A 13,689-nucleotide genomic window follows, 5' to 3' on the forward strand; every position below is an offset into this window, starting at 1 on the left:
TGCTGGAGGGGTTGCTCTGTGGGACGCTCTGGGAGGGTGGGGAGTGTTAAACTCACGGTCTGGCACTTTCATTCCCGGGGGTTTTCCTGGGGCTGCAAGCTGGGCTAGCAGCAGGCAGTTCTGCAGCCAGCCAGCCTAGGGCAAGGGGGTGAATCGTGCCTCTCTGGTTTAGGGAGCAGCCGGTTCTTGGGGGTTCTTATTCATAATCCCCCTGTGCTCCCACTCGCCTGGGTTTGGTGTAGCCTGCGGCCTCTTGTCTTACTCAGCGCGTGGGAGCGGCTCCGGGGCGGGACGCTCGTGGTGTCGAGGGCCGGGCACGACGGGGCTCTGATCCCAGATCAAGGCAACTAGATGCTCCAGCAGTGCCGAGCAGGGCGGATGAGGACAGTAGTGACAGCAATTACCCCTCTCATTTGCACAGGCTTAACGAGCTTGAGCCAGCCAGGCCTACTCCACCCTGGCCAGGTTGCTGCGGCATAGCTGGGCACTCGGCGGTGGGGATACTCCTCCCGCCCCTGCACCGGGCTGAGCGCTGCCGTCCCGCACGTATGCTGGACGTGCCCCTGAGCGTGCCCAGCCCCTGGGGGTGGGAATCGGGGGCGCCTGGGCTGTGTTCGGGCCATGCAGGCGGGAGTGTGGGTGACGGGCCAGCCTGCCAGACGGACCTTGCTTACGTAGCCGAGCCGCGAGCACAGACAGGAGCAGAGTGGTGTGGGGCCGGGCGAGGCCTGGGCTTCTGGACACAAGCTCACCCAGACTCCTGGTCCCAGCCGGCAGCACCAACCCTCCTGTCCACTGAGCTCAAGGGCCAAATTGCCCCTATGAACAGAGCTCCGTGCCCAGCGGTAGCTCCCGTTTACCTCCCTGAGAAACGAGTCCCTAGATGTCAAGGGCAGAGGAGACCTGCAGAGCCAGGCCAGAGACGCCCCCAACCCCTGCCGGGTCCTGCCCAGGGCTCCTGGCTGACTACAGCGTGGTCTGGAGAGGGTGACATGCGTGTGAGTGGGGGGGAGAGCGCACTGTGTTCCTGCAGGAGCAGCGCCCAGCTCGGCCACCCTCCCTGGGCAAAACTGGCACCGCCTTTCGAATCCGACTTCAGCTTCCAGCGTCTGATCCGTTCGGCCTGCGCCTGCTCCAGTACAGACCCCGCCGCTGTCCGAGATCTCCTCCCCGTCGCCCAGGGAGGAGCAAACAGCCGGGACACCTGCAGTCCCTGGCTCCCAGGCGGGTGGGCCAGAACCTGAGCCGTTCCGCTAGCTCTCCCTGAGCTCCTGGCCTGCGCAGCCCCCAGGGCTGGTCTCCCTGCCTCCCCCGTTTCTACAGCCCAGGGTTCAGTCCTGTGACTGCAGCAGCTCCGGTAAAGCGCATGTTCGCATGAGCCCACCTCACCCCGACACGAGGCCTGGCCACAGTCTGCCGAGCCTGGAGCCCCCGGCCATGTCCCAGGCGCCCTGGGCAGCACTCGGCCGGGGACAGCGAATGAGGGGCTCTGGCAGCGACCTGCTTGGAAGCAGAGCTGCTCATGGGATCTGTTCCCTGCTCCCTGCCTGGCACATTTCCACAGAGGGTCTTTGTTCTTGAGGGCTCTTGTGCTCTGCTCTCCCTGTCGGCCCAGTCCTCGGCTTGCAAGGGCCCAGGCCCATGCTCTGCTGTTAAAGCCGCTGCTCCGGGGAACCCCCGTCCCTGCCTGTTAGCCCGAGGGGAAACCCCACGGCGAGTCCCCACCTTCGGCTGGAGGGGCACTGAGCCGTGCAGTCCCGATGCCGAGTGCTACCAGGGGCAGGGCTGGCTACAGAAACGTGCAGACTTGGATTTTCAGACGTGTGCAGCCATAACGTGCACGGAGTGCTGCTGTGACTGCAGTACGGTCACCAGGAAGGTGCCCGTGCAATCACTTTAATTGTGCACGTGCAAGAGTGACCACTAGACCGGTGCATTGCAATGGGAGACGGGCCGGCTGGACGTGCAGTTACCGGGCCGCCAGGCACTGCTGCGGCACTTGCTGTCACACGTTTTTTTGTCACACCCACAATGCTGAGAATCTGGGACGCAGCATCCCACAGACTCAGCAGAAAACCCGAGCGCAAAACGCCGGCGTGTGACTCGTCTGATGGGGCTAGACGTGGCCTAATGCGAGTGCTGATTAGTCTATTGATTTCCGTTAATGCCGGAGCCTCTGTGCACCTTCCCGCTCCCTGCTGTCAGGCTGAGTGTGCTGTACCTAGCACTGCCCGCAGGCAGGTTCCGGCTCCCGCTCATTGCGCTGCTTCTACGCTAGGCTGGCTTGGATGCCAGCCAGGCGGCCCGAGTCCTCCATGCCCCCCCAGAGCACGGGCCTTGGCCTCAGCCTCGGCCAGTCGCTGCACGAGTCCCGCGGCGCTTCCGAAACTCCCTGCCCAGTTCAGTGCAGCCTTCTCCGGGGCCGTTCCGATTCGCTTCCCCGAGGGCTTGGGGCCAGGCCGTGCAGCCTTTCCCTGCAGGGCACCAGGCACCGTCCAGTCAGAGCATTCGGGGGACACTGTTCCCAGGGAGGGGGATTAAGCCCTGGGCCTCCGGGGTCTCTCCGGCCCCTGCTGCCCTCGGACCCTGTCTGGACGAGGTGCGTTGGGCACTCCCGAGTTGAGGGGCGCGCTCAGCCTGGGTGCTCGACTGGTCCCGTCTCACCCTGAACTCTCTGGAGCTAAGGGGTCGGCGGGCTGGGCCCATCCCCGCTGGAGGAAGGGGAGGCGGCTGAGGCTGACCACACGCTGGCCGGTGGCTGCTTGCCCCAGGGTTGCGGGAGGGACCCGACGTTGGCTGGGACTGTGGCATGGGAAGCCCCAGTTGTGTCTGGAATCAGGTGCAGGCGAGGCCTGGTCTGTCGCCCCCGTTCGCTGGGTAATTCCAGAGCAGGTGCAGGGCGAGACCCGCCCAGTCAGACGGCGCGAGGGTGCGAGCTGCCTCCACGTGCCCGCAGCGCCGAGCACGCTGCGATGGCGGGGGCCAAAGCCTTCTCCCCTCCCTCTGCCCGAGAAGGGGCCTGCTTTCACCCCGCCCCCACCCAGTCCTGCCAGCTGTTGCCTGCATCCCCCCCAGTAACAGAGGGAGACCAACAGCTGGGAAATGGCCTCGCACAATTGCTGGTGCAGCCTCTGTGCTAATTGCAGCGGCTCAGGGATGGGGGTGGGGGACGCTGGGGCAGTCGCTGGGTCCGCTGGCGGGGCCCAGACCACCCCTGGGGTAAGAGAGCATGACATCCCCTGCAACCAGCGGTGCTGCTCCCCCTTACGCTAAGGCTGCACTTGGCCCCCAGTGAATCTCCTTCCTCAGCCCCCTGTGCCGTCCCTGGGGGCCCCGGGTGCTGCGTCAGCCTAGGCTGCAGGAGACCCTGGCTTCCCCCAGCCCCTCCCCTGCTGCTGTGAGCCCCCCAAGGGGCAGGAGGGGTGTTCGGTCTCTGAGCTCAGCCCATGGCGGCTGGGCCATTGCACAGCTGTTAGACGCCGGGAGCCATTAGCCGTGAGTAACTGATGGCCTGACCCCTTCTCATTATAAACAAACAATGGGAAATCAAACAGCAGCTCATTTAAAACTGAGAAAACAACGTGCTTTTCCGTGCGTCGCACCGTTAGCCTGTGGAACTCACTGCCACAGGATGGCATTGAAGCCTTGGGATTCAGCAAAAGCCTGGACATTTCTGTGGATAATGAGACCATCTGATGGCCCGTTTGATGGGGCTGTAACCTCTCCTGCATCCAGCCCTGACTGGCTCCTCCTTAGTCGGTGATCCCAGACTGCCATGGCAGGGTTTGTGCCCTTCCTCTGCAGCAGCCGGTGCTGCCCTCTGGGGCTGGATGGCCTCTGGGCTGAGCCGGTCTCTGTTCTGGCAGTTTCTGGCCCAGTTTGGGCTAGTCACGTCTGTGCTGCTTGCAGCAGTTTGTGTGAGGCAGGCAGCCCGGGTGAGGTCCTGCTGGCCCGCACACCGCAGGGAGGCCAGTGCTACTCCACTGGCTTCTCTGGGGGTCACTGCGGATTGACGCTGAAGCTGCTGAAGATGGGATCTGGCCCCACTTCTGCAGCTAAACCCGGCAGATCCCCCTCTGTGGCGAGGGCGGGCTCCTGGGGGGAGCTGGGTCCCTCTCCCCGGACCGGCCCCACTAGCGGGAAGGATGGAAACCCCCCGCTCCGGTAGCATTGGCCGTACAATGGCAGGGCAGAGAGGAGCCGGGCGCAGCGGCCTGCTGCCGGGCCTGGGCAGTTCCTGGGGCACAGCTGTGCCATCCTGTCCCCGGCATGGCGGGCATGAAGGAGTTAAATCCCGAAGCTGGCAGAACCGGCCTGGTGCATTGAGCAGAGAGCCCCAGGAGCAGGAGCCTGGCGGCAGCGAAAGGGTTAACGCCTTTGATCTGCTGCGAGCGATGCTAACGAGTTCCCGGCACAGAGGCCTGGCGAGGCAGGAATTAACGAGCAGTAGAAATTCCATTTGCTTGCACTGACCTGGAGCCGGTGGGTGTGAAGGGCCCAGTGGAGGGGAGAGGAGAGACCCCGAGCGCTTGGGTGCAGGATGTGGAGCCGGCAGCGGACGACGTCAGACGCCAGCTGTGAGAGAGGCAAACTCCTGCCCGGCTCCCTGCTTGGCACCAGGCAGGGCAGCAGCGTGGGTCTGGCTGGGGACGGGGCACCGAGCGCTGGCAGGGAGGGCAATGCCAGGGGAAGGGAGGGATCTCACTGGGTCAGCGGTCAGGGCCTGATCCTCCCCTGCGCTGTGGCGTTTGGGGTCGGGGACGCAGCGGGAGCACCCTGTGCGCCAGCAATTCCTGACGGCCCCTGGAAGGCTGCCTGGCCAGGAGCTTGGTCCCGTCAGTGCCAGGCTGGGCCAGAGTGCGAGGGAGCTAGAGGTGGCATGAAGCCGTCTTTGTGTGTGTAGCAGGACCTGGTATCTGGTACGTCAGAGCCTGAGTTTCAGAATTAAGGGCGGGTGTGATCCCCGGCCGCAGCCAACCCCGAATTCACACACCCGGCCTCCTGCCCGTGCAGACGGGATTGCACTCGCTGGAGCGCCCCCACCCTGAGATCCCGCAGGAGCTGTCACCACCTCCCCTGCGGGCGCGCTGCCCCCAGGATCTCCCAGCACGCTCCGCACTGCGCTTTCGGCTAGCTGGGGGCCAGCGCGCAGCAGATTCCGCCGGCCCAGCCGCCCTGCTGCGGGCTCCGGAAGCCATGGCTTGTGCCTGGCACCAGTGACCCACCCCACCTGGCTAAGGTGCAGCCTGTGATGTGCTGTCTGGGGGGAGGGCGGCTGCCCTGAGCAAGCCACCCGCTCCGCACGTCTCAGTTCACGGGACCCTTCGCCCCAGGCTCTGGGCTTCCTGAGTGGGCTGCGTGCAGCGCCGTGGGTGGGGGGTTCTCGCTCCAGGCCCCGCAGGTCTGTCAGCTCTGCCCGCTGGGCGGCAGGGGGCAGCAGGTCTAGTCCCGTCCTGGGGTGCTGGGGGGGACTGGCCCTGCCCCTCCCGTTGCTCCCAGCTGGGCGGAGGCCGGGGAGGAGCAGGGCTGGGCCGTGGCCCCTGGAGCTGCCAGCTGCCGGGGAGCGCGCGGAGCTGTCTGGAGGGCTGGCACAGCCTGGGACTGCGGGGAGGGAGGTCGTGAGTCAGCGTGGGCCTGGGGTCGGCGTGGCGGGGGGGCACTGACCCAGGTTCAGCGTGTGCCGGAGGGGCTCTCCGTGGAGCTGCGAGCTGGGGATCTGGTCCCTGATTTCAGGGAGGGGAGCCCGCCAGGCCAGCTGCCCAGCGCTGGGAGACGGGCTGTGGGGAACTCCGTGCCCAAGGAGACGGCTCGCAGTTGCAGCCAGGTCTCTGCTGCCCGGCTAGCAGCCAGCGGGGGTCAGAGACGGCAGAGCCCAGGCCGCCAGGCAGCAATTACCTCCCTGCTGCGTCCAGCTGTAATCCCGCCGGCGGCACAGCGCCCATCGCCAAACAAGGCTCAATCAGGTTAAAGTGTGAAGGCAGGATTAGCCCGGAGCCGGAGCCGTGGTAAGAGCCCTGCCTGGCCTCGCCTGCCGCTCGCAGCAGGGGCCGGAGATTAACCCTGCCTGCTTTGTCTGCTGGAGCATGAGCAGTGCGCTGGGGGCTGCAGGCTTCCCTGCCATGTCCCGACCAAGAGCTGCATCCTGGGGCCGCAGGCCAGCAGCGAGGAGACAGGGCAGCACCCTCGGCGTGCAGCCAGGTGCAAAGGGATACGGCCCAGCTCTGCTCTCGCCAGGGCCGGCGCCTGGAGCTGCATGTGCCAGTGCAGGGCAGGACGTACTGTCGTCCCCCCAGGCAATGCAGGGGGGGAGCCTGTGGATCTGGGCCCACACTCGCACTCCTGAGTCCTGGCCTTCGCTGAGACACCGGAGCCCCACAGGACCCCACAGAGCCCCCTGGCCTCGGCAGGGAGCGCTGGGACCGGACTGGAGGGGAGGGAGAGCAGGGAGCTTTGCTGGTGAGACAATCAGGAGGCTGAAGGGACACTGCCTGGTCACCCCCTCCCCCTGCGCCGTGGGGCTCGGCTGCGCTCGGCAGGGCCGGGGTGCTGCGTGTGAACAGGCACTGGCTGGCCGGCGAGCTGCCCGTCCAGGGAAGGGAGAAGGCTTGGCTGGGAAGTGGGAGCCCTCCCCGGGCGGCTGGCTGTGGGTTGGGAGGGAGCCAGGGGCTAACGGGCAAGTCAGAACAGAGGCTGTGGGGGGCTGAGCCATTGGCTGAGGGTGGGATGGGGCGTGTGCACAGTGCAGACGGGACCCCCCCAGTGTCCTTGCAGGGGTCGCCCCGGGCCGTGGGGGCGGGGAATTCTACCCCCAGGTCTGAGAGCCCTGCCTGGCGCCTAGCGGGTGGGGGCAGCGTGGCCTGGGCAGCCTCACAGGTTGTGGCAAAGCAGCCAGGGGCACCCGAGCCGTCCCGGGGGCAGGCTGCAGCCCCGCCCTGCCAGAGTCTCGCTGGGAGGTTTCACTGCCCACCCAGCCAGCGCAGGGGATTAGCCGGATGTTCAGGGCAGTGAATTGTCACAGCTCCTTGGTGGCCAGAGCCGGGAGGCTGCTGCTCTCCTTCCCGGCCGGCTGCCGGCCAAGAGCCCTGCGGAGCGTTTCTGCTAGAAGGGTTATTTAGCGCCCGTTACAGCAGCGCCCGGGGGCCCGCTCCAGATCAGGCCCCATCCAGACCCCCTGGAATTACAGCCTGGCGGGTGGGCGAGGGGGGGAGGTGCCGATGGGGGCCCGTTTTGGGGGGTGTTTTGTGGGGGCAGGTTTCTCCAGTGGGGTTTACAGGCAGGATCAGTCCATTTGTTGGCGATTCCTCCGGCAGAGGAACATGGCCGGGGGCTGAGACGCGGGACTCAGTCTTTGAGCAAAGGCTTTGAGTGGCCTGGGCCGGCTGAGTGCCCACGGTGCCCGCTAGGGGCTCGGGCTGGGGCTGGGCGAGTCGGGGGGGCGTGCTGAGCACACAGCAGCTGTCTCTGGAGGTGGAAGAGAAGCAGGAGGGGAGTGTGTGTGCACAGAGCTGGGTAGGAAGTTTTTTCTGTGCAAAAAACATTTTCTTCTTCGTCAAATAACTGAAACCTTTTGGAAAGGGCTGAAATCAGTGAGGAAAAGGAAATGGGCCAGGAACAAGCCACGTTTCTCCCACCATTCCCGCCCGCTGGCCGGGGCAGTGTTTGTGGGCGTGTTGGGCTGGCTGGGGCCCCGTTGACACTGGCTCCCGTATTCCCGGGGCCCAGCTCCCCGTCCTGCCGTGGGGCATGCGAGAGCTGCGGGTCAGACTGCAAGCGGGTGATGAGCGTTTCCTGGTTATCGGGATGGCGACCTTTGCGCAGGGCGGTTCGAAAACAGCGGCCGAAGGACTGAAGCAACGAGATGAGAGGATTCGTCTAAGGTGAAGCCAAGTGCCGACAGAAGTGTCCCGCCCACGACGGGAAGGGTTCGTGCCCTGTTCCAAGGGCAGGAAACTGGCTTCTCCCCGTTCTTCGGGCCAGACGAGCCGGGGCAGGACTCGGTCTGACGAGGCGGAAGGGGTGAACGTTGGGGAGTTTGAGGATCCTGCAGGCAAGAGATGTTTTTATGTCCCTGTCATCATCAAAGCACAGCGGCGGTGACAGTTTCAGCCCCTGCGCTGGGCCTTGCAGCCGCGCTCCGGCTCCAGCTCTGTCCAGCCGCCACGGCCGTTGCTCTCAGTAGCCATCGTGCCACAGAAACGCTGGGCAGAGGGAGGCAGAGACTTGAGAACTAAAGTGCAGCCTTCAAACGGCCCGTCGTCGCTGATGGGCCGTTTGAAGGCAGGTTTCCTGCCCTCCCGCTCAGCAGTGATGCCTCAGGGAGCAGGGCGGGGGGCAGCCTCTAGCCGGCAGGGGCTGACAGCCCTGACCCGTACCAGTGTCCCGTGCAGAACAGCCCATTTTTTGGGGGGGGGGGGTGATGGTGCTGCCGGTGGGAGCCAGCCGAGGTCACTCAGTCAGGGCGAACTGCAAACAGACCGGGGCAGACAAACCCCACATGGAAGAGAACAGATTAGCAGGGACATGAGATCTGCCTTCAAACACGTGACAGGCTGCCCGAAAAGATGGAGAAAAGTGGTTCTCTCTGGCCACGGAGGGCAGGACAAGAGGCAGTGGGTTCAAACTACAGCACAGCAGATTTAGATTCAATCTCAGAGAAAATTCCCCAACCGTAAGAGCAGTCGGACAGTGGCCCAGACGCCTGGGGAAGCTCCTTCACGAGCCATCTGGCTTGGCTGGTTTAGACCCAATAAATCCTGCATCTCGGCAGGGGTTAGACTAGGTGACCCCTGTGATCCCGTCTACCCCGGGGCTCTGTCGTTTATTAGACCGAGGGCTGACGGTGAGAGAGACGAGCCCCCCCGGTCCCCGGGCTCTTCTCTCGGGGGACGCGGTAATGAACTTACCCAGATCCCTGCAGCTCCGGGACAGCCTGTCAGCGCCACCCCCTGGGCAGAACGTGAACTGCACGTCAGAGCTAGAAGCCCCTTTAAAACCCCACCTGCGCCCTTGGCCGGCTGGTGCGAGGCCTGGATTGGCTCTCGGCGCTGAAGGCCAATCTTTCCCCCTGCGTCACTGCTGGGGGACCGAGGCCGCCTGCCCCTTTCTCCTTGGGAGACCTGCTGCCTCAGTCCCAGAGAAGCTGTGACTGGCAAGGACCTTTGCAAATTCAACCTCAGGCAGGACCATCATTCCCATTGTACTGACAGGGAAACTGAGGCAGAGCACCTCCCCCTCAGTGCACAGCTTGGATGATTGGCGACATCCCAACAGGGGCGGGCGCTGAGCCTAGGGACAGTGCAGGCCAATCAGGCTCCCGTTCGGGTTGTCCCATCCAGATCCATTCGGACACGCCCTGCCCCGGCCCCAGGCAGCTCTGCCCTGCCCCTGAGCCACCCCTGACAGCTCACCCTGGCCGCGAGCCCGGGGAGGCTGCGACAGAGTCCCCCATGGCCGCTGGCTGCTTGGGGCCTGGGCCCAGCCGCGCTGGCTCTCTCCTGAGTGACTGGCTGTCCGGCCGTCCCCGCCTGGCTGAGTCGGGGGCAGCAGAGAGCTGTGGAGCCGCTCGAGGGGAGCTAGCGCTCCAGGTTGGGGCTGGGGAGATCAGCGCCCTAACGGGCTTAGCAGCTATAATACCCCTGCCCCCCCCACTCCCCTGCGGATGGCTGGGCTGGGGGTGGCTGCTGGGGCCACAGGGGAAGCTGCTCCAGGTCTCCTCTTTGGTTTGGAGGAGGGGGGCAGCCCCAGCCCCAGCCCCACGGGGTCAGGACTGCGGGAGGAGTAAAGTGACTCGACACTTCCTGAAACCTTTTCCTTGAGTCTCCCGGGGGAGCGGCATGGACCTGGCGGGGGCAGCCTGGCATGGTACGCAGGGCAGGGACTTCCACATAAGACCCCTGGGTTCTAGTCTTAGTGCTGCTCTGTGCCTCAGTTTCCCTAGGGTGGATGGGGAGGGGGAGGATCCAGACCACTTGTCCACGGATGTCTGGGGCCTGGGATCTGTGGTCCAGTGTGGAGGTTGTTCTGTTTTCTCTGTGCCGAGGGCCTCGTTCTCTGGAGGGATGCACCGGAGACCTGGCTGCTGCTGTGGCTGGCCAGGCAATGCCTGGATGCAAGACAGCCGCTCTGCAATGTAACCCGCCACCGAGGCGACCGCAGGCCCAGCAAAGGTTCCCTGCCACCGGTAACCCCTCACATTGTCTTGGGGGCACCCAGCCAGCCAAGGGCTCAGCTCTGGCAAAAGAGCAGAGAATTACCCTGTCCCTGGGCGCTGCGGCTCCCCAGGGAGCACCCACCTCCCGGTGCAGATCAGCCTGGATTAGCCGGCGTTTCCGTGATCCACCTGCAGTGGAGTGACCGGCCTAGACCGTGGGGTCACATCACTGACTGCAACACAGAGACTCACAACACGAAGCGGCTCCAGCAACGCCAGCTGCGTGAGCGCCGATGCCCTGCCAGGGGCCTGGCGCAGTGATCAGGCCGTCACGTGGCGAGACGCGGTCTGAGGAGCCCGGCGAGGGACCGATCCTATTTCTCTGTTCTCCGTGGTCAGCGCTGGGCCGTGGGGCCTGCGTGTCTCCCCTTTGTCGCCCCCCCGGCAGCCTCTGCCTCTCGCTGGCTCTCACCTGGTTGGTGCTGCCCGGCCCCCCGCCAGATCTGTGGTTCAGAGCCAAGCCTCAGAGAATTCAATTCTGATTAGCGTGACCCGGGTGGTGTCCGTGTGCTCTGGAATCCGGATCCCATCGCACGGGATGTGCTGGCGCTGCCCAGGGCTGCCCAAGGCTCTGTCCATGTGTTCCTGGTGCCCCTGTGTGATGGAGTAGGGACTGTTTGTGTGGTTGATAGGTGAGAGCCAGGTATTCAGCTGTAACATGATCCTGGCCTGGGGGAGGGGAGGTCGTCACCTCTGGCTGGGGCTAGACAAAGGGAAGGGTGGAGTGGAGTCAGTTTCGGTTTAGGAGCTGGGTGGTGGGTTTACAGGGGAACCCATGCTGGATTCCAGACACCCTGAACCCCCAGAAGGGCCAGATTGAGGGGTCCTGGCGCTGAACACGAGCTCTGCTGTATCCTATGCTCATGTTGTCCAATAAACCTTCGGTTTTACTGGCTGGCTGAGAGTCGCTGTGAGTCCCAGGAAGAGGGGTGCAGGGCCGGGCTCCCCCACACTCCGTGACACCCTGCCAGCCAGGAGAGCAGCTCCTGCCCCGGGGCCATTCGCTGGTATCTGCACTGAGCCCTGAATAGGCTTTGCTGCTTACGGGATTGAGCCAGAGCCTGGGGGTCTCTCCATTCATTGCAATGGGCATGGGCCCTGTCGCCAGGGGAGCCCCCTTCTCCCAGTGCTCTGCAGCGAGGACAGCTTCCCCCCACATCCCACGCAGTAGGGCCCGAGCAGCAGTGGCCGAGTTAGACGTGTGCATGCAGTGCCCGTGGGGTGTAGTAGTGTAGCTCAGACACAGCCCAGCAGTGGGGCCCGGTGGGAAGGTGTCTGCAGAGACTCGGCTGAGACCTCTCCCATCATGTCTGTGCTTGTGATCTGGCCTGGAGGGGTGGTCACCGTTGATGATTTGCGCTTCGTGGGAGGACAGTGGGTGCGGCAGCTGGCACAGGGCACAGCCCAGAAACCCAGGTCTCTCCAGAGTAGGGAGGAGTGTCTGGCACACTCGACACCAGAGAGTGTAGGAGTGCTACAGCCCCCTAAAGCTTGGTCAATGGTGGTGCTGCTGTGGTACCAGATAGTACACAGCACAAGGAACCCAGCCATGGGCTGCGCTCTGCTGCCCTCTGCAGGCTGGAGGTGTGGTTGGGGATAGTCTGCAAACCCGACAGTGCCGACAGAGCATTTTGTGATGTGACTTTTGATCATTAGCCCAGCCTTCGGCCCCAGCTGTTCCTGCCCCCTGGCCTGGCGATACCAGCCAGGGACACTGAGCTGACCTGACACGTCTCGGTTCCCCCAGCGCCTGCCCCACTCTCAGGGAGGGGACGTCGCTTTCGGGGCTTCGCTGATTTCACCGCCCACGTTTTGTTTCCCCAGGGACCTGAGCGAGAACCTCCTCCAGGCCGTGCCGAGGAAAGCCTTCCGCGGAGCCACCGACCTGAAGAACCTGTGAGTCGCCGTGGTCCAGCCGCTCCTCCGGCCTGGCTCCCCTTCCCCTCCGGGACGGGCCCCCGAGCTGTGCCAGGGGCTCCCCGGTGCTTTGCTCCAGGATCACGCACGCTGGGGGCGCTGGAGCGTGGGGAGTCCAGCTGGGGAAGGACGGGTCTCGGGATGCAGAAAGCCGTGAGGAGTGTGTGTGTGGGGGGGAATGTCACGGCCTCCCGCCCCCAGCTCGGGCTTGTTGCATTGGAGTCCCTGGGGCGTCCCGTGCTCTGCTGCTCCCCAGGGATGTAGACAGATGGGTGCTGCCCTGCACCACACGGCCCTTCCCACCAGTGCAGTGGGAGCGCACGGTGCAGCAGGACCCCCTATCCTGCCATGAACGATGGGACTCGGTGCCGGGCAGCGGGGGCAGGATGATCCACCGAGCGTGGCAATGGGGGGGCTCAGCCCGGGAGAGCCACGTCTCCATGGCAGGGGGGCGGCCCCTGGGCTCACAGCCAGGATGCACACCTGGGGCGATATCTGCTTAGTTCAGGCCAGGAGGGGGCCTCGTGGGGGCAGATACTGCGTAAGCCTCCCCCCACAGTTCTGCCAAGGGCCACCCCTCCAGTGCCAGGTCCCCAGCGCTCGCTGTGCCAGACAGGGCCTGGTGCTTACCCTGTGTCTGGAGAGTGCCAGGGACATTCAGGGCACTCTAAATAACAACTAATAATTGTAGTGCCGCTCACTCCCGACCCGCAGCCCCTGCTGTCTCGGCCCTGGGCTCCCCCAGCTCTGCCGGCGCCCCTCACTCCCGACCCGCAGCCCCCTGCTGTCTCGGCCTTGGGCTCCCCCACAGCTCTGCCGGTGCCCCTCACTCCTGACCCGCAGCCCCTGCCAACCCAGCCCTGGGATCCCCCAGATCTGCCGGCGCCCCTCACTCCCGACCCGCAGCCCCTGCTGTCCTGGCCCTGGGCTTCCCCAGCTCTGTCGGCGCCCCTCACTCCCGACCCACAGCCCCCACCAGCCCAGCCCTGGGCTCCCCCACAGCTCTGCCAGCGCCCCTCACTCCCGACCCGCAGCCCCTGCTAGCCCAGCCCTGGGCTCCCCCACAGCTCTGCCGGTGCCCCTCACTCCCGACCCGCAGCCCCCTGCTAGCCCAGCCCTGGGCTCCCCCACAGCTCGGCCGGTGCCCCTCACTCATGACCCACAGCCCCCTGGGCCCTGACATTCCTCTGCCCAGCTCAGGGCGCCGGCCCGGCCTGCAGACTGTCCTGGGGCCCGGAGTCTGTTCAGCAAAACGGGGTCCCTTTTGTTGTGCAGGCAGCTGGACAAGAACCAGATCGGCTGTATCGAGGACGGGGCCTTCCGCGCGCTGCGGGGCCTGGAGGTTCTGTAAGTGGGGCGGGCAGGGGGCTCGCCGCCTCTCCCGGGGGCGCGGGCTGGAGTCGAGCCGTGAGTTCGGCTGTCGGGGTGGGGAGCTCCCACCTGCCCGGTCTCCAGGTGCCAGCTCCGGGAACAGGCTGTCCGGGGCGGCCAGTCCGGCGAAGCCTCGCGGAGCAAACCGGGGCCAGAGGCCTGTCCTGGGCCTTGCTAGCCAGGGGTGTGAC

At 65.2% G+C, this 13,689-nt stretch overlaps 1 protein-coding gene across 3 annotated transcripts in view; it reads left to right on the forward strand.

Moving 5' to 3' along the window:
• The window catches only part of SLIT1 (slit guidance ligand 1), a 128,940-nt gene that overhangs the window by 74,481 nt on the left and 40,770 nt on the right, over nt 1-13,689 (forward strand). For all 3 annotated transcript variants that reach the window (XM_039481907.1, XM_039481906.1, XM_039481904.1), the window contains exons 5-6: nt 12,035-12,106; nt 13,403-13,474. In XM_039481907.1, the coding sequence (XP_039337841.1) occupies nt 12,035-12,106; nt 13,403-13,474 (144 nt within the window). The remainder of the gene's footprint in view (nt 1-12,034; nt 12,107-13,402; nt 13,475-13,689) is intronic.

This window comes from Mauremys reevesii, linkage group 7, assembly GCF_016161935.1.
Source record: "Mauremys reevesii isolate NIE-2019 linkage group 7, ASM1616193v1, whole genome shotgun sequence".
NCBI lineage: Eukaryota > Metazoa > Chordata > Testudines > Geoemydidae > Mauremys > Mauremys reevesii.